The following is a 19,101-nucleotide window of genomic DNA, read 5'->3' on the forward strand; positions in this document are numbered from 1 at the left end:
CTTCCCAGGGTCTTTGGGCTTCACACTTCTGCCTGTGGCCCTGGATTCCTGTTGGTGGCCCCTTATGAGTTCAGAGCTTTCTCAAGATCTCTGGACTCTTGCCAGTGACCTGTATGACTTTACAGCCACCGCTGTGCCTTGTGTAATAGTAGATATTCATTAAGTATAGTTTTAACATCCTTTGGGCCAGCGTCATCCCGAGCTTGGGGGGAAGCAGGAACCCTTTCTTCCTTCCTGGCTGTAGAAACAACTCCGGAAACCTGTCTCCAGGCCTCAGGAAGCTGAGAGGACGCAAAATGGGAGCTTGAACTTGGAACCAGCAGCTCAAGGCTGCCTAAGCAACCCCTACCCAACTGCCCTCCTCACCCTGCCCTTTCTGCTTCAGACATCTCAGATCCCACCTAAGAGGGAGACCTTGAGAGAAAACCAGCAGGAAAGGGATCAGAGTCAGAGAGACCTCTAGAACAGCCCACAACAAGGAATCGGAGAGAAACTGCATGCATGTGGCCCAGAGAAACTTTCAGCTTGGAAGCAGTGACTGGCAAAAGGTAGAAGTATGTGACAGCTGGGAATCAGCTAGACAGAGAGAGAGGGAGAGAGCCTGTGAGAGACCTCCAAGACAGACAACAGTGAGAAATCAGTCAGCGAGGAAGAGACTGTGTGTGACCCAGAGAGACTTCCAGCATGGAAGCAGTGACTGTCAAAAGGTAGAGGTTGTGTGAGACAGCTGGGAATCAGCTAGAAAGATCTCCAGAACAGACAACAGCAAGGAAGCAGTCATGGTCAGTGCAAGAGAGAGACCCAGAGGCAGAGAGAAGAAAGAACCTTGAGAAGAGACTTCCCTTCCTCTCAGGACTGCTCCTCCTTCTACCTATTTTCTGCTGCCTTTGGTGGGTCCCTCATCTCTCCAGACTGCTGTGTCCTCCAGTAGATTTCTCCAGTTTGTGGTTATGGAATGTTTGATTCCAGGTTGTCACTAGTGCGGCCAGCCTGTCCTCTGCCCAGTTTTTAAACCGGTCAGAGAAGGTTTTTTTTTACATTTAATTTCTTATATACAGCCTGCAAGCCTGAGAGCTATGGAAGTGGTGTACAGTAGGTATTTTATGTTTACAATTTGAGTTTGTACCTGAGGCAATGGAGGGTTAAGTGACTTGCACAAGATCACGAGGAGAGACAGTGAGATTTGAACTGGGTTCCTGCTGCTCTAACTATTAGATCATAGGGCACGAGGGATCTATAAATTGCTGGGCCCTTGCATACAAGGTCTATCAAGCCCTGAATTTCTGGTCTAGTGTGTCCTTGTGGATCTGTGATGTGTGGGGTCAGTGATACGCTGGATCTGTGCCACGTGGATTTTGTGGAACTTGGTTTCTATGATTGTGACATACGGTTCCTATGAATCTCTGGATCCTTGGTGCGTGTTTTCCATTCATCTTCCTGTCTTTAGGGATGGACATGTGGGCCTGAGCCCATCCTGGTCCTTTTTGCGTAGAAAGGGAGCCCGTTTGGAACCTGCCCTGCCACAATGATACCCCATGGCAAACGCCAGCTTCTGGAGAGGGGCAGGATGGAGGTGAACGAGGAGCAAGGAGTGATCCTCTGTGCATACCGCTTGCGAAACCAGTGCTGCACTGAGACAGAACAAGTAGAGGTATGTATGTGTCTATGTTTGTGTGCATGTGCACAGATTCACAGATTACGCGTGTGACATGAGTTAATTGCATGTGTGTGCATGCACTTCAGCTTGTAGCAGATACGTGGGGTTTGTGACACGGACTTGTATGTGTGCAGAGAGACCACGGACTATGCGTGTGACATGATTTCACTGCATGTGTGTGCATGCACTTCAGCTTGTAGCAGATACGTGGGGTTTGTGACACGGACTTGTATGTGTGCAGAGAGACCACGGACTATGCGTGTGACATGATTTCACTGCATGTGTGTGCATGCACTTCAGCTTATAACAGATATGTGGGGTTTGTGACACGGGCTTGTATGTGTGCAGAGAGAGACCACAGACTATGCGTGTGACATGAATTTAATGCATGTGTGTGAATGCATAGGAGCTTGCAGTTGATATGTGTGCATGTTTATGCAGAGCCCTCAGAATTCACGCATGTGACAAATCTCATGAGTTTTTGTATGATGTTAGAGCCCTTGAATTGCATGCTTGTGACAGGCGATTAGTGAATATGCATGTCACTGGGGTCTAAAGCCTACCTGCAGGTCTCTGTGTAGGTGAAGGGCTGCTGACAGGAGACAGGTACTGTAGTCTATACAGTCATTCTACACCCAGTGATTCCTGGGCTTTTGCATGGTCAAGTTATTAACCTGCTGGCCAGTCCTTTAACAAAGTGTGTGACTGCTAGACATCAGACTGTCCACCTAGGCCTTCCCTTTCCTGTTTCCCCCTCTTTCTCCCACTCACTTCTCTCTGCCCCAGTCATCTCTCCCTCCTTGGGTGGTCCCTCCTTAAATTCTCTTCCATGCATGGTGCTGTTTCTTTAGTGTTACACATAGATTGCATGGCAAGGAACAGTGGGTTAATCCAGTCCTGGGTTTACCCATGGCATGCAGGGAGTTGTAGTTTTTCTTTTTTAAATCAGAACTACAAGTCCCTTCATGCAATGGGGTAAACCCTGGACTGGATCAAACACCTCTGTCCCCCTCTTCTTCTCTCATTGAGCAAATTTGGAGCCAGTTAGCAGCCCTAGGGGTGCTGCATGGTGCACACTGCACTGGTGTATGTAAGGAGTAGAGTGAGCCAGGCAGGGTGGTGCTGAGGATGGAGGGGGTGGCTGAAGAAGGTGAAGAAGCTGAGGACCCCACAGGGCTGGCTTAAGGCAGGAGCTAGGGAAGGTAGTGGCTTTGAGCAGCACCGAAGCTCAAGGGTGCCAAAATCTGTCTCATTAGCTCTCTCTTAACAATGAGTAGAGCATGTTCTTTTACTCTGCCAGCATTGGCACAGAACATAAGAAAATAAACATCACCATAGCGGGATAGACCAAAGCTCCATCAAGCCCAATATCCTGTTTCCAAGAGTGGCTAATCCAGGGCCAAGTACCTGGCAACATCCCAAGTAAAACAGATTTTATGCTGCTTATCCCAGAAATAAGCAGAGGATTTTCTCAAGTCCATCTTAGTACTGGTTTATGAACTTTGCTTTTAGGAACTTAGGCAAACCATTTTTTTAAACCCTGCTAAGCTAAATGCTTTTACCACATTCTCTGGTAATGAATTCCAGAGTTTAATTACAAGTTTTGTGCAGAAATATTTTCTCCGATTCGTTCTAAATTTACTACTTTGTAGCTTCATTGCGTGCCCCTTAGTCCTATTATTTTTGGAAAGAGCAAACAAGCAATTCAAGTTTACCCGTTCCACGCCACTCTTTATTTTATAGACTTCTATGATATCTCCCGTCCGCTGTCTCTTTTCCAATCTGAAGAGCCCTAGTCGCTTTAGCCTTTCCTCATAGGAAAGTCGTCCCACCCCCTTTATCATTTTCCTCACCCTTCTCTGTACCTTTTCTAAACCTGCTATGTCTTTTTTGAGATGTGGTGACCAGAATTGCACATAGTATTCGAGGTGCGTTCACACCTTGGACCGATACAAAGGCATTATAACATTCTCATTTTTGTTTTCCATTCCTTTTCTAATCATTCCTAACATTCTATTTGCTTTCTTAGCTGCCACTGCACACTGAGCAGAGGGTTCCAAAGTGTCATCAACTATGATACCTAGATCCTTTTCCTGGGTGATTGATGCTTAATGTGGAATCTTGCATCACAACCTCTTGAGCTGTCCCTGGGGGTGGGGTGGGGGGCTGCTGGGGAAGGTGAAGAAGCTGAGGACTCGATTACTTACATCTGTCCTGAGCCCAAACATGACTGTCTAGCCCTGCTCACATGTGTCATATCTCTCTATATTTTTTTTTTCACCTGCAGGACCGGAGTTAAACATACAGGGGGCTCAGAGCAGAAATTTGCTTTCAGTTTTGAGCAGGCTCGGGGCCCTTTCTGGGAGAGGGGCCAAGGGGAAGTGCCCCATTTGCACCCCCCTAATGCTGGCCCTGTCCGCCTGTCTGTTTCCATGTTGCTGTGGTTCTGTGTGCCTCACTGCCTGGAAGGGAACTCCGTGGGCATAACCACATTGACTGTTATTACAAACCAGGAAGCAGAGCTGACAAAACCGGTTTTGCTTCTGAATTGTTTTTCCTGTTTCTTACAAGCAGACAGAGAGGGCCTTGACGCAGACTGATTAGAAGCAAGCTCCCCCTCCTCTGCTGGAAAGAAGGACAGATTACTGCTGATCGGGCCTCCCGATACCTTGTGCAGAGAGGGGTGAGAGGGCACAGAGCATCTTAGGGCCAGAGAGAAAAGCTTTAGGCTGGGTCACATTCCCCCTAGGGAGGGAGGAATGAGAGGGGGGATACTGGCAGCTCATAGAGAGGAGGGAAAAGAGGAGAGAGAGAGGGGCATGAGGGGCAATTTGTAGGGAGGAAGGGGAGGGTGGGCATTGAAAGTCTGTTGGAAAGAGGGGATAGAGGGGCATGGGCAACTTGTAGGGAGGGGGGATGGGGACAGAAGGGAGCTGACAGGTTGGGGAGCGAAAGAAAAGGTCCTTGAGAGCTTATAGGGAGGAAGGGAGTATTAACAGTTTATAGAGAGGGAGGATGGGGATAGAAGGGAAGTGACATCTTGGAGGGAGGGAGGGAGAATAGTAAAGGTGGAGGGAGGGGTGGCCTTGAGAGTTTGCAGGAGGGAGGGAGAGGGGGTGTTGGAAGTTTTTTGGGAAGGGAAAATGGGAGAGGAAGGGAATACTGACAACCTGTAAGGGAGAGAGAGAGAAGAGGGAGAAAGGAAAAGGGGCATTGACAGCTTGTGGGGAGAGAAAAGGGAATAAGGGGATATTCACAGCTTGGAAGGGGAGCAAAGAAAAGAGGACGGTGGGGAAAGAGAGGAAATGACAGGAGGGCAGACTGGTTGAGGAGGGAGGGGAGGCGAGAAGGAAGGACAGCTTGAAGAAAGGGGAAGGAGTGGAGGGGATAAGATATGGCAGTGCTGTACAGAAGGGGGAGAGAGTAGGGTAGAAGGGAGGACAGTTTGGGGGGGGGGGGAAGGAAAGGTGAGGAGGGAATTTCAAGTCAGGGAGGGAAGAGTTTTTGCTTCCTCCTCCCCCCCACTTGGCAGATGAAGGTGTTCTCTGGGCTTGGGGGCTGTTTGTACGCTGGGCCTGAAGGGCCGCTGTCCCGCAGTACCTGGTACTGTTTACCAGTAAAGGTAAGTAATGCTGGCAGAGTCTGGGGCTTGTATTGTGTCTGTTCCAGAATTATTCTTGTGGTCTGGATTGGCCAGTCTCAGACACAGGATGCTGGGCTTGATGGATCTTTGGTCTGGCTAACATGGCATATCCTATGTTATGTTCTCATGAACTTAATGAGCCAGATTAATCTGTTGCCAATCAGCCCCTAGATCCAGCAGTAGATGCAAAGGGAGACAGGGTGGGAAGGCTGGTAAGGGAAGGGTCTTACCCTCAATGCCTCTGTCTCTCTCCCTTTCTCTTTCAGGCTCCACTATGTTTAACAGAGGAATCAGTGGAAGGTGCAGTTTACACTGTGGCGACTCGTCAGATCCCTGTGGCTCAAGCGGCTTCTGCTGGGAGGTCACATGGGGTGAGTATGGAAAGAGGAACAGTCCTCGAGCTGATCCCAGGAAAACGGGAGTCAAACATGAACCTTAGTCATCCCAACCCATAACCATTTCCCTCTCCCTGAATCCCTAGAGACCGCAGGGCACAAGGAGCTGCAGGCTGACTCTGTTCCTTCAATCTGCCCATCCTTTCCCTCAATCGTGACCTGCTCCTCACATCTGACTTCACTTGAACCCTTAATCCTGGGACAGAGGGACTGGCACCTGCAGGGTCTCTCACATCCCAGCTCATGTTCCTGCTGTCACATCCAGTGTGAGTGTCTTATAGGAAGAGAGCACCTTGTCTCAGCTCTGAGGACCCAGCTGAGATTCAAGCTCTCACATTCCATGTGTGTGTCTCTTATCTGTCTCTCACAGAGACAGTAGTCTTTCTCAGAGCCCAACAGAGTGCCTGCTGTCCCATCCAGTTTGTGTGTCTCACATGAAGCGAGTGCAGTGTGCAACTGAGATTCAAGCTGTCACATCCAGTGTGTGTGTCTCTTGGCTGTTTCTCACAGAAAGAGTGCAGCGCTTTTCTTAGAACCCAACTCGGTTCCTGCTCTCACATATTGGATATGTCTATTCCAGGAAGAGAGTGTCGCCTCTCTCAGCTCTCAAGGCACAGCTCAGGTTCGGGCGTTAAAAGCAGGGACCCTACAGGCTTTGGTGCTTCACCTCCTGGATGCTTTCAGACTGGGGGATAACTTCTACCTGCCTGCTTTTCTAGCCACCTATCGAACTTTCACCTCAGCAGAGACCGTCCTGCGACTGCTTCTGGACAGGTGAGAGACAGGCGCATGGCTGGAGACAGTCCTCCAGCTGCTTACTGGGTAGGTGAGAATATAAATAATGTGAATAGAGACTACTAAACTGGTGAGAGAGAGAGAGAAATCCCCTCAATGAGACAGCCAGTGTGTGAGCTTAGCTATTCAGAGACGGTCCTGTAGCTGCTTTGGAGAGATGAGAATGATCCCCAGTGAGAGGGGTAGGGAGAGGCTGGTATAGTTGATTGACTATATGGGTTAAGGAGTAGGGGATCAGCAACCAAGACATTTTCATGTTGGGGTTTTTCTTTTTTGTTCTGGAACAAATGTAAATTCAACGGACATAAGGGACCTTCGAGGCCTAAGCGCTCACCTACCAAATGTTAAAGAACCAGGTACCGTGGGATGTGCTGAGGCATCTCGAGGTAATCTGACTTGCTAATCCCACACTGAAAAATATTTTTCAGCGTGGAAGGCGTGCCCGCAGGCAGATAGTAGGTGTACCTGCGCTAATTAGGTCCCCCTTCCCGCCTTGTAAATAGGTAAGGGCTCCTGCGATTATAGCTATGCACTAATTTGGGGAAAAAAAGTGCAGCCATTTTACTGGCTTTCTAAAGGCTGCAGCGCCTGGGAAACCCCATGTGGTAAAAGTAGCACAGGCCACTTTTTATTGTGCCTTAGTAAAAGGACCTCATGGTATGGCAGTACGGGACCAGGATATCTTATTGTACCTATTTAGATCTGCACTGTCATATAAACATATTATATTTCGCTCTGTTTGTTTACCTGATCGTCTCTCAATTGAAAATGAGAAGCTTTGTTGACATTTTAATGTCGGTAGCTTTAAAAAAAACCCAAACAATTTTCTATGAATAGAAAAATAATTGCTAAGCAAACTTTCTGTTTTTGGTGGAATTCACTATGTTTACCCTATAAATATGAATGAAAAATTGCTGGAAAAAAAAATCTAAGCTTATTGCTAAACATATGAAAGTTCGGCTTGGAACATTTCCTGTTATTTTGTCAAGCCTGATGTCTTAATTTCTTCTTAAAACAGTACTTATTTAAATATCTCTTACACTATTTTGGAATATGATTTTCATAGTATTTATTTATTTGTGACATTTATATCCAGTGCTTTTTTTGTGCCGGTACAGCATACCGGCACCTTTTTTTCCTAGTCTCAACTACCCACCCTTAGCTCCCTAGCCCTGCTTTCCGTTCCTGCCACCCGTGATGCCCCTTTTAAGCCCCCGTCGCGTTCCAGCGCCCCAGCCCTACCTGCCTGCCCTTAGCTTCCCGTCAGCCCCCCCCCCCCGCGATGCGTTTAAATCTTTTATTTTTTTTACGTGAAGTCACAGCGCCGGCATTAGTGAGAGGACCAGGCTTGCCTCCTCCTGCCTTCCCTTCATTCCCTCTCAGTGTCCCGCCCTCGCGGAAACAGGAAACTACGTCACAGGAAGGCGGGACACAGAGGGAACGAAGGGAAGGCAGGAGGAGGCGAGCCTGGTCCTCTCACTAACGCCGGCGCTGCAACTTCACGTTAAAAAAAATAATAAAAAATTTAAATTTGGGGGGGGGGGGCTGTCGGGAAGCTAAGGGTGGGCAGGTGGGGCTGGGGCACTGGAACTCGATGGGGGCTTAAAAGGGGGGCAGGTGGAGGCCTGGGGCAAGTTTCTGGACATGGAGGGGAGGGGAGAGGAGAAATTGCTGGACATGGAGGGCAGGGGAGGGGAGAGAAGAGAGGAGAAATCGCTGGATACGGAGGGGAGGGCAGGGGAGAGAAGAGAGGAGAAATCGCTGGATATGGAGGGGAGGGGAGGGCAGGGCAGGGGAGAGAAGAGAGGATAAATCGCTGGACACGGAGGGGAGGGCAAAAGAGAATCTGGACATGGATGGGAAGAGAGGGCAGGGGAGAGAGCAGAGTTTCTGGACATGGATGGAGGGAAGGGCAGGAGAAATGCTGGACATGGATGGAGTGGAGGGAAGACAGAAATGAGATGCACATGGATGGAGGGGAGAGAGGAGAAATGCTGGACATGGATGGGGTGGAGGGCAGGGAAGAGAGGAGAAATGTTGGAGGGAAGGAAAGATGCACACGGTTGGAGGGGAAGGGAGAGAGGAGAAATACTGGTCATGGATGGAGGGGCGGGAACACAGAGGAGGAGATGCACGTGGATTTAGGGGAGATAGGAGAAATTTTGGACATGGATGGAGGGGAGGAGAGAAAGTTGAAATGCTGGACATGGATGGAGGGGAGCGAAGAGAGAAGAAGTGAGATGAACATGGATGGAGGGGAGGAGAGAGGAGAAATGCTGGATGTGATGGAGAGAGGTGACAAGGTGAGGGAAAGGGAAAAGAGGAGAAAATCTGCACATGGATGATAGGCAAAAGCTGGATCCACTCTATACCTTCTCCAGTCAAGTCCGCAGAGGACCCAGCTTTTACCTATGGATGTAGGGCAAGAAATGAAGGAGGAAAGTAAATGGAAAGGAAGCCCTGGAAACAGAGTTAAGGAATCAGATAAAGAGCCTCAGAATTAGAGACTGGGACCAACATGTTCAGAAAAACAGTCACCAGACAACAAAGGTAGAAAAAAATCATTTTATTTTAATTTTAGTGTTTGGAAGATGTCCAATTTGAGAATTTACATCTGCTGTCTTATTTTGCACTGGGTATACTAGAGCTGTAACAGCTTACAGAAATTATTTATAATGAAAAAAAAATCACAAGTTATTTTTTGCTCCCATACTGGTATAGTATTTTTAATGATACTACTTATATGTGCCACAGCTGATAAGGGGTGTGGCTACTGTGGGTGTGGCTACCAAAGGGGGCGGAGCCACAGATGGTGACCCCCCCACACATACACCCATAATGAGTACCGGTACCTTTTTTCATACAAAAAAAAGCACTATTTATATCCTACATTATCCCGAACAAGTTTGAGTTCAGTGTGGCTTGCAATAAACAGTGCAAGATACATAACAAAGAATAATGCATAAGAACAGTAATTTGTTGTGAGAATCCAATTTTGCAATACAGTATCATAAACATACTGGGATAACTATGGAAGTTTAACATTTAGGAAATCTATTAATGAATGAGAAATTGTACATGAAGCAAAGAGAAAGTTAATGGTAAATAGAGTAATAGTACTTTCCTTCATGGCATGTTATATATGAGTTATTGTCACATCGATGTATGGTTAGTTTGTTGATCTGTTTGTAGTTAATTTATTCTTTAAAATCCAATAAAAACTGATTTGAAATTAAGAAAAAAAAAAAGGAGTGCATACTCTAGGTAAAGAGGGGCACACATTTTTCTTTTTTTTTCAATTCAATATTTTCATTTCTAGATCTCATTAATAAATGGTACAGAAAATGGAGTAGAGTAGCAAATGCTTAAGACAGTGGTTACCAAACCTGGTCCTAAAGTCACCCCTGCCACTCAGGTTTCAGGATATTCACGAGAGAGGTTTGCATGCAGTGGAGGCAATGCATGCAAATCTCTCTCATGAATATTTATTGTGAGTGGACTGAGGGTGGTCTGGGCCCCCCACCCAGCTGCCACAGAGGCCGCCCCCGCTGTCTCGGTCCTACCTGAGGGGTCCTTGTAGTTTGGTGGCCTCTGCATGAGGGAAGGGGGCATGTTCTTTATGCCCGCTGCGCTGCTACTATTCCCTGGCCTGCCAGTGCCGCTGTGTTTTCAAAATGGCAGCCGAGACTTCCCACAGGAGTCTCACAGGTCTCGACAGTCTCATGAGGGAGTCTCAGCCACCATTTATAAAATTAGGTGGTGCCAGGGGGGGGAAGGGGCAGGAAAAAACATGTTTACCCCTGCTAAGTCCACTAGATCACCAGAAGTGCACGAGGCATCCGGAGCAGAGCCTCTGGGCCCTCGGGCATTGTCCAGTTGCCTGAATGGTCAGTCCGCCCCTGGTATACTGAAAACCTGACTGGCTGGGGTGCCTCTAGGACCAGGTTTGGGACTCACTGGCTTAAGAGAAAAAATAAAGAAATAGTCTATCAATTCAAAAACCTACTAGCCCACATCAAGGGAGGGAGCAATTAAATTACAATTTATAAACATTTAAAGAATTTAACTAATGCATAAGAACATAAGTATTGCCATACTAGGACAGACTGAAGGTCCATCAAGTCCAGCATTCTGTTTCCAACAGTGGCCAATCCAGGTCACAAGTACCTGGCATGATCCCAAAACAGCACAATACATTTTATGCTGCTTATCCTAGAAAAAAGCAGTGGATTTCCCCAAATCCACCTTAACAATGGCTTGTGGACTTTTCTTTTATGAAATTATCCAAACCTTTTTAAAACCCTGCTAAGCTAATGCTTTTACCACAGACTATATTATGTACTCCGAAATTTAACAGACTTAATTTTTCGGGACCTTTCAAAAATTGTTCTAATTCAACGAATCCCCAAAAAACATAGTTGTCCTGTTACTAAGCTGCGATAAGCACTAATGTGTGCTTACCGCAGGTTAAAATGCACTGTTGTGGGATGGGTTCAGGCATGTGTGCGTACTATCCACACACTAAAAAAATAAAATGTATATTTTTAGCGCTGCAGGAGTGGGCACTACCGCATGCTAACTGATTAGCACATGAGCCCTTACCGCCTACAAAATAGGCGCCAGTAAGGGCTCAGGTGCTAATGGTCATGCGCTAACAGGGACATTAGGGCATAGCTATTATTTACACTTGTTTACTCTTTCCAGAAATACAGGACTAGGGGGCACCCAATGAAGCTGCAAATTAGTAAATTTGAAACAGATCGGAGAAAATATTTCTTCACTCAACATGTAATTAAACTCTGGAATTCTTTGCCAGCGAATTTAGTAAAAGCAGTTAGCTTAGTGGGGTTTAAAAAAGGTTTGGATAACTTCCTAAAAGAAAAGTCCATTAGCCATTATGGGAAAATGCACTGTTTTGGGATCTTCCCGGGTGCTTGTGGCCTGGATTGGCTACTGTTGGAGACAGAATGCTGGACTTGATGGACCTTCAGCCTGTCCTAGTATGGCAATACTTATTGGAAAAATAGAAAAATCTGTCTTTTACTGACAGTGCTAAAAGTGGTCTCAGTACGTGTGAAAGACCTGTCCTGGGGCTACTGCAGGTCACTTTTTAGCGCTGCCTGGTAAGAGGCCCTGTATTAATGTTTTCCCTAAAAAGTAATAATTCATTTACACAGATACTTAAGAAAAAAAAAAGCAGTACCTAAAGCTACGACCGTAGGTCTAACAGCCTCCGCCTGAGTTATGTAGGCTTGGCAATATCCGGAAAAATATAAATTCTAGCAGCACAAAAATTTACCTCTTTGTTTTGGAAATAATACTTCAAAATAGGGCTGCGTTTTGATTAAAATTTTAATCCTGATTAATCACGCAGTTTTCCCCCCTCCCTCACTGCAGCTCCTTGTGACTCTGGGCAAGTCACTTAACCCTCCATCGCCCAGAGTCACTCGGAGCTGCAGTGGGGGAAATAAAAATAAGTAAATAGCGTGATTAATCGCGATTACAAATTGGAATCGAAACGCAGCCATAAATCATTTAGAGTCCCTTTTACAAAGCTGCGCTAAATGGTGGCCTGCGCTGTTACCAGCACATGGACTACCTCGGGTCCTTTTACTAAGCTGCAGTAGGCTCCATGCGCATGCAGCGCATGCCAAAATGAGACTACTGCCAGACCAGCATGCCCCCCTGGCGGTAATTTCAAATTTGGCATGTGCCCATAATGCCTGGATGAATTATTTAATTCCTCATACGCATGCTGATTCCAGCGGTAAGTGGCACTTGGCATGCGCCAACCGGTCACTGTGTGTGTAGCACATGAGCCTTTACTGCTAGATCAGTGGGTGGCATTAAGGGCTCAGGCCGGTTTTGGGCGTGCGTTGGTTTCATTTTTACTGCAAGCACTTTTCCCATCTCATTAAAAAAAAAATGTTGTAGATGCGGGAAAAACTGGCCCAGTGTGCACCCAATACACGCGATTACGCTACTGCAGGCCACTTTTTACTGCGGCTTAGTAAAAGCCCCCCCAGTGCGCTGAGGCCATCATTTAATGCAGGGGTAAAATGGCTGATTTATGTATCTCAGCAATAATGGCCATGTGCAAAAAAAATACAAATGATTATTTAGTGCGCGGAAAACTGCGTGTATATGCCGAAACCACCGCAGGACACCTCAGCACGCCCTGCAGTAGGTGTTTTTAACTTGCAGTAAGCATGCATCAGTGCTTTCCACAGCTTTATAAATGGGCCCCTTAATGAATAAAAAGTAACGAAAAAGATACAAAATCGACACGATAAAAATTAAAGAATCTTAAAACATCCTGCAGAAGATCTAAAAACAGCCTTACAGTTTTCACAGAAGCCTCCTTCAAAATCAGGAGCTTATCCTTCTTATTAGTTAATGCTACTACCGAAGCAGGTCTAGTTTTAATAACATCTTGACTCTCTTCGAGAGAAGCTGATAAGGATGAGAAGGTACGATTTTCATAAGGAGTGTACGCAGACACTATTGGGAAAGAGTGCACTCTTGTTTTGTTTTTAATTTAACAAGGTCTTGTATTGAAACAAGTGCAGCATGAATATTACAATTCTAGGAATCGGCAAACAAATAAGCAATCATGAACATAAACTCTTACGGCCACACAGATCCAAGAAATACAGTGCCCTTATAACATAGTAAACAGTGTAGTCTTACGAAAGTTCAGTTTAACCTCACTTTATATAAAATTATGTTAAATCCACTCTTCCCCCCTCCAAGTTCATTTATTAAAATGTATATTCTGTTCTTATCCAGGGTGAATTACAAATGCACACACATAATCATAAAACATATAAAGATATAAAATAACCATCCAAAAAATAACATTCCACAAATTCAATCATTCAGTCTGTGCAGAGAGCAGTCAGTCACTGTTATCAGTACAGCCAAACTCCAGAATGTTAAAATGAAAGTTCAATTTAACCTCACTTTATATCAAATTTTGTTAAATTCCCTCCCCCCCCCCCCAATTTCATTTATTAAAATTTATATTCTGCTGTTATGCAGGGTGAATTACAAATGAACGCATAATCATAAAACATATAAAGATATAAAATAACCATCTAAACAATCAATAATGTTGCACAAATTCAATCATCATTCAGTCTATGCAAAGAGTGGTCAGTCACTGTTACCAGTCCTTCCAAACTCCAGGATGTACAAACTTCTCCCTCCACGTCCCAGAATAACAAGATAAGGTGAGCATGTTATCTTACAAATATAATTGAACTATGGAACCCCACAACTTTTCCATTTCCCCAAAGCCTTCACACACGTAGTCCTAAGCTTGCCTTGAGATAATATTTAATCATCTCATGTGCAGCTTTCTTTAAATCAGTCACCTTACTTTCTAACTCCTCTTACTCTCTTACCTATCTATATGTTCCATCTTTGTTTATACCCTACACTGTCTATTAAAATGTTCTATTACGTATTGTGTAGTCATTGCAAGTAGTATACCATGCCATACTTTGTATTGTTGTTTGAATATTTTTACTGCTGTAATTGCCTATTGCTCATGTTTGATCTATTCTTACTGTACACCGCCTTGAGTGAATTCCTTCAAAAAGGCGGTAAATAAATCCTAATAAATAAATATTGCAAACAGCACTTCCAAGCTCAAATGAAGGAGGTTCAGGGCTTTTTCAAGCTTGCGCTAATGCTATACAGGCTGCAATCATATACTTTTGGATCAGAACATTTTTTGCACAGTGAGCCCCGGAGCAGATTTATCAAGCAAAAACAATTCCAGGGCCCCACAGAATGTTATAGTAATTTGGACGACATGTCAATGCGTGTTCCATCTTTTGCTTTGTGTGATCGCTTTAAGAAGACTCCGCTATTACTGCCGATTATTTTTTGTCACAAATGACAGCCCAGTCCTGTTAAGCAGGCTGGCTGATGTTGGCGAGTGAGACAGATAGATGGATTTGAACAGACAAAACATTCTCTGAATGTACGTTCATTTGTTTTAGGTTGGAAAATGAGGAATTGGAGAGACACCAGAAAAAGAACTCACAGGGAAAGAGGCCAGATCTTCACAGGTGAGTGAGAGTCCACCGACAGGAAGAGAGGGGGGAGAGGAGAGAGAGAGAGAGAGGGGCAGGGACAGACTGACCGTCGGACACTGAGGGTCATGGGCCCTTAACCACCTATAAAAAATGATTAAATTAGATGGAAGCTAAGGGAGAGCTTGACCCTTACTGCTGTAGGTCTCTGGCGCTGTCCCTAGTATCCAAATGGTCAGTCCATCCCTGGAGAGAGGAGATGGCAGGGAAGAGACTTCACAGATGAGGAAGAGAGGGAGACAGGGAACACAGAGGGCTGGGACTTACCATTAAGGGGCTGTGTTTTTCATACATAGCTGCTGGTAATGTACAAAAATTAGCTTGTTATGACTGTCTCAGTGGTGTAGCCAGTGGCGTTCTTAGGGGGGCGGACACCCGGGGCAGCGCCCTGCCCCCCCGGGTGCAGCCCCCCCCCCCAATGCAGCGCAGACCCCCCCCCGCGAAAGAGCCCCCCCCCGGGTGCATGCCGCTGGGGGGGGGGGGGGTGCCGCAGCGCATGCCTGCTGCGAATTTACTAACTTTGCTCGTTTGCTGCAGCTCCCTCTGCCCCGGAACAGGAAGTAACCTGTTCCGGGGCAGAGGGAGCTGCAGCGAACGAGAGAAGTTAGGGAACTCTCGCAGCAGGCGTGCGCCGCGGCACCCCCCCAGCGGCGTGCACCCAGGGCAGACCGCCCCCACCGTCCCCCCCCCCTTGGTACGCCACTGGGTGTAGCCACAGGTGGGCTGGGCTCAGGCCCACCCAACAGTAGTACACCTTTAGCAGTAGCTGGAGGGGATCCCAAGCTCTGCCAGCTGAAGACTTCCCCCTTATGGTAACGAAAATGGTGCTGTCCATGATACCGGCACCTGCGCATGCTCAGTTTTCAGCACATGCCTGCTGCAGACTGCCAAAGTGGAGAGAAGCATTTTCCCCACCAGCTGAGATATTTTTTTGGTGTGATGGGGGAGAACATTTGGTGCATAGGCTCACCCAAAATCTGCTGTCTGGCTACGCCCATGGGCTGTCTGGGTCTTACTATGTCCAAGAAATGGAACCTGAAGTTTCAGCCGTTGTGTTGTGGTTTTCTTCAGGGGGTGCTGTGAGGTCTGCAGTTTGTCTTTATATAAGGGTTTCTGAAACCTGATTGGTTGGGGTTTGAGGTGGGCGGTATCATTGGAGCAGTTTTTTTGATGCTGGAAGGCGGGAAAAATTTGTTGGTATAATTTAAACTCGGGAAGGAGGCAGACTTCAGTGGGAAATTGAGGTGGGAAATTTCCTGCCAAAATTTAAATTCGTGGCCAATGGCCTTAATTTCCTGAGAGTGTATTGGCCCCTAATAGGATACGGAGAAAACTTCAATGTGTCTATGATAACTCCCGCACTCCGTACACTCGGCTTCCCTCTTCCCGTCTTGTCTCGCTTTCTTAGCCATCACATTCCTTCTGGGTTTTTTTTTCTCACTCTCTCCCTTTCTCTTCTAAAAGAGATCTTCCAGAATCTTGAGTGGAGGAGTGGCCTAGTGGTTAGGGTGGTGGACTTTGGTCCTGGGGAACTGAGGAACTGAGTTCAATTCCCACTTCAGGCACAGGCAGCTCCTTGTGACTCTGGGCAAGTCACTTAACCCTCCATTGCCCCATGTAAGCCGCATTGAGCCTGTTATGAGTGGGAAAGCGCGGGGTACAAATGTAACAATAAAATAAATAAAATTGTCTGCTGCAACGTACATGCAGCATGTCAGTTTATTAGCTGAGCTATAGGAGATCAGACAGGAAGTGTCTTAGGAGGAAATATTTTTTCACTCAACAAATAGTTAAGCTCTGGCACTCTTTGCCGGAGGATGTGGTAACGGCAGTTAGCATGTCTGGGATTAAAAAAGGTTTGGAGAAATTCCTGGAGGAAGTGTCCATAGTCTGCTATTGAGACAGACATGGGGAAGCAACTGCTTGCCCTGGGATTTGTAGTATGGAATGTTGATACTCTTTAGGGTTCTACATGGAATCTTGCTATTCTTGGAGATTCCAGAATCTTGTTACTCTTTGGGGTTCTTGAATATTTCTACTATTTGGGGAGGGTTTTTTTTAGGTACTTGTGACCTGGCTTGGCCACTGTTTGGAAAACAGGATACTGGGCTAGATAGACCATTGATCTGACCCAGTATGGCTACTCTTATGTTCTTATGTGTATCCTCAGCAAATGCGGTGCTTTTTAAGTGTACGTGGAATGGCTAGAAGTTTGGAGGAGCCAACTTCAGAAAAAGTCCCGGTGTGTACAGAGTCTGGAAATGCGGAACCTAACATGAGAGAATCTAACACATTATCAATACAAAAAAATTTCCATTTTGCAAGGACTGCTGTTCTGCGCCAAAGGGAAATAAAAAAATGTCCTGTAACCGGGGCATTTTCTAAATGGTATCTAAAAGTTAGACGCCAAGTCTGTGCCTAACTTTTGGTGTGGAAACACTTTTAACATACGCAAGGCACTAAAATGGGGCTGAAACGACAGATCAGCACAGAAATACATTTACATTCCCAGTTATAGGATAGCGCCAAAGCTGCACAGGTGGGCTTTCTCATGGGAGGGGCATTCTGGCGGGGGGGGGGGGGGGGGGTCTGAAGCCCAAAGTTGGTGGGGGGGGGGGGAACACAGTTTGGCCCACCTTCCTGCTGCAACCCCACATACCTTGGGTGGTGGGGGTACACAAGTGTTACCATACTGGGAAAGACTGAAGGTCCATCAAGTCCAGCATCCTGTTTCCAACAGTCAGGGCCGGTCTTAGCAAGTGCGGGGCCCTGTGCAGACCAATTTGGTGGGGCCCCATCCTAGCCCCGCCCCTGCCCCATTGATAAGATTATTCAATTTTTAGAAAATGTTTTATTTATGAAATTTCAAATAAAGACAAATGAAGCTAAACTTGTACAGAAAAACTGATTGAAATAATAAGCACAATGCTATCATGAAACCCTCCCTCCCCAGAAATTATTCAGTTCAAGTCCACTACAATTAGTAGTTCCAATTCTCATAACCCCGGGGGGGGGGGGGGGGGGGGGGGGGGGGGTCAGAGGTGCGGACACACAATCTCTCCACTGCAAAACACTATACACAAATTTGTGCAAAAACACACTCATAACCTTACCAAACCATAACCCTTTATCCACATGGCTGTTAGTGAAGCAAGGGCGGGACCAGAGCTGAACAATGGAAGGGAAAGGAAGGCTCCCGAAACGCCGCCCAGCAGCTCGCACGCTTTTCACGCTGCTGCTACTATCTTCCGGCCGCTCCGATGTCGACGACGAAGTAACTTCAAATTCAGAGGGCGGGGAGACTGGAGCTTGGGTGGACGGGGCGGGGCCCCCCTGAGCGCGAGGCCCTATGCGGTCGCCTCGGTCTAAGACCGGCTCTGCCAACAGTGGCCAACCCAGGTCACAAGTATCTAGCAAGATCCCAAAACAGTACAATAGATTTTATGCTTATTCTAGAAATAAGCAGTGGATTTTCCCAAGTCCATCTTAATAATTGCTTATGGACTTTTATTTTAGGAAGTTAGCCAAACCTTTTTAAATCCCTGCTAAGCTAACTGCTTTTACCACATTCTCTGACAATGAATTCCAGAGTTTAATTACAAGTTGAGTGAAGAAATATTTTCTCCAATTCATTTTAAATTTACTATGTTGTAGCTTCATTGCGTGCTCCCTAGTGCTCGTATTTTTGGAAAGAGTAAACAAGTGATTCACATCTACCTGTTCAACTCTACTCATTATTTTATAGACCTCTATCATATCTCCCCTCAGCCGTGTTTTCTCCAAGCTGAAGAGCCCTAGCTGCTTCAGCCTTTCCTCATAGAGAGTGTTGTCCCATCCCCTTTATCATTTTCGTCGCCCTTCTCTGTACCTTTTCTAATTCCACTACATCTTTTTTGAGATGTGGCAACCAGAATTTAACACAATATTCGAGGTACGGTCGCACCATGGAGCGATACAAAGGTTCCACACAGGTGACTGATAAATAAACTGAGTGCCCTTAGTATGGGACCTAAAGTAACATAGTAACATAGTAGATGACGGCAGAAAAAGACCTGCATGGTCCATCCAGTCTGCCCAACAAGATAACTCATATTTGCTGCTTTTTGTGTATACCCTACTTTGATTTGTACCTGTGCTCTTCAGGGCACAGACCTTATAAGTCTGCCCAGCACTATCCCCGCCTCCCAACCACCCGCCCCTCCTCCCAACCACCGGCTCCGGCACAGACCGCACAAGTCTGCCCAGCACCATCCCCACCTCCCAACCATCAGCCCTGCCTCCCAACCCCGGCTCCGGCACAGACCGTACAAGTCTGTCCAGCACTATCCCTGCCTCCCAACCACCAGTCCCGCTGTCCACCACCGGCCCTGGCACAGACCGTACAAGTCTGTCCAGCATTATCCCCGCCTCCCAACCACCAGCCCCGCCTCCCGATCCTGACTAAGCTCCTGAGGATCCATTCCTTCGGCACAGGATTCCTTTATGCTTATCCCACGCATGTTTGAATTC

The 19,101-nt window shown here is 46.5% G+C and overlaps 1 protein-coding gene across 2 annotated transcripts in view; it reads left to right on the top strand.

Moving 5' to 3' along the window:
* The first annotated feature begins 291 nt into the window (after positions 1–291).
* The window catches only part of RGL2 (ral guanine nucleotide dissociation stimulator like 2), a 72,471-nt gene continuing 53,661 nt past the window's right edge, over positions 292–19,101 (top strand). Inside the window, exons 1-5 of one of the 2 annotated variants that reach the window (XM_030197214.1) lie at positions 292–548; positions 1,448–1,651; positions 5,567–5,671; positions 6,276–6,469; positions 14,500–14,568. In XM_030197214.1, the coding sequence (XP_030053074.1) occupies positions 1,526–1,651; positions 5,567–5,671; positions 6,276–6,469; positions 14,500–14,568 (494 nt within the window). In that variant the 5' untranslated portion in view covers positions 292–548; positions 1,448–1,525. Of the gene's footprint in view, positions 549–1,447; positions 1,652–4,781; positions 5,280–5,566; positions 5,672–6,275; positions 6,470–14,499; positions 14,569–19,101 lie in introns of those variants that run through there. The other variant, XM_030197215.1, reaches the window with a different exon arrangement.

This window comes from Microcaecilia unicolor, chromosome 3 (assembly GCF_901765095.1).
Source record: "Microcaecilia unicolor chromosome 3, aMicUni1.1, whole genome shotgun sequence".
Classification (NCBI taxonomy): domain Eukaryota; kingdom Metazoa; phylum Chordata; class Amphibia; order Gymnophiona; family Siphonopidae; genus Microcaecilia; species Microcaecilia unicolor.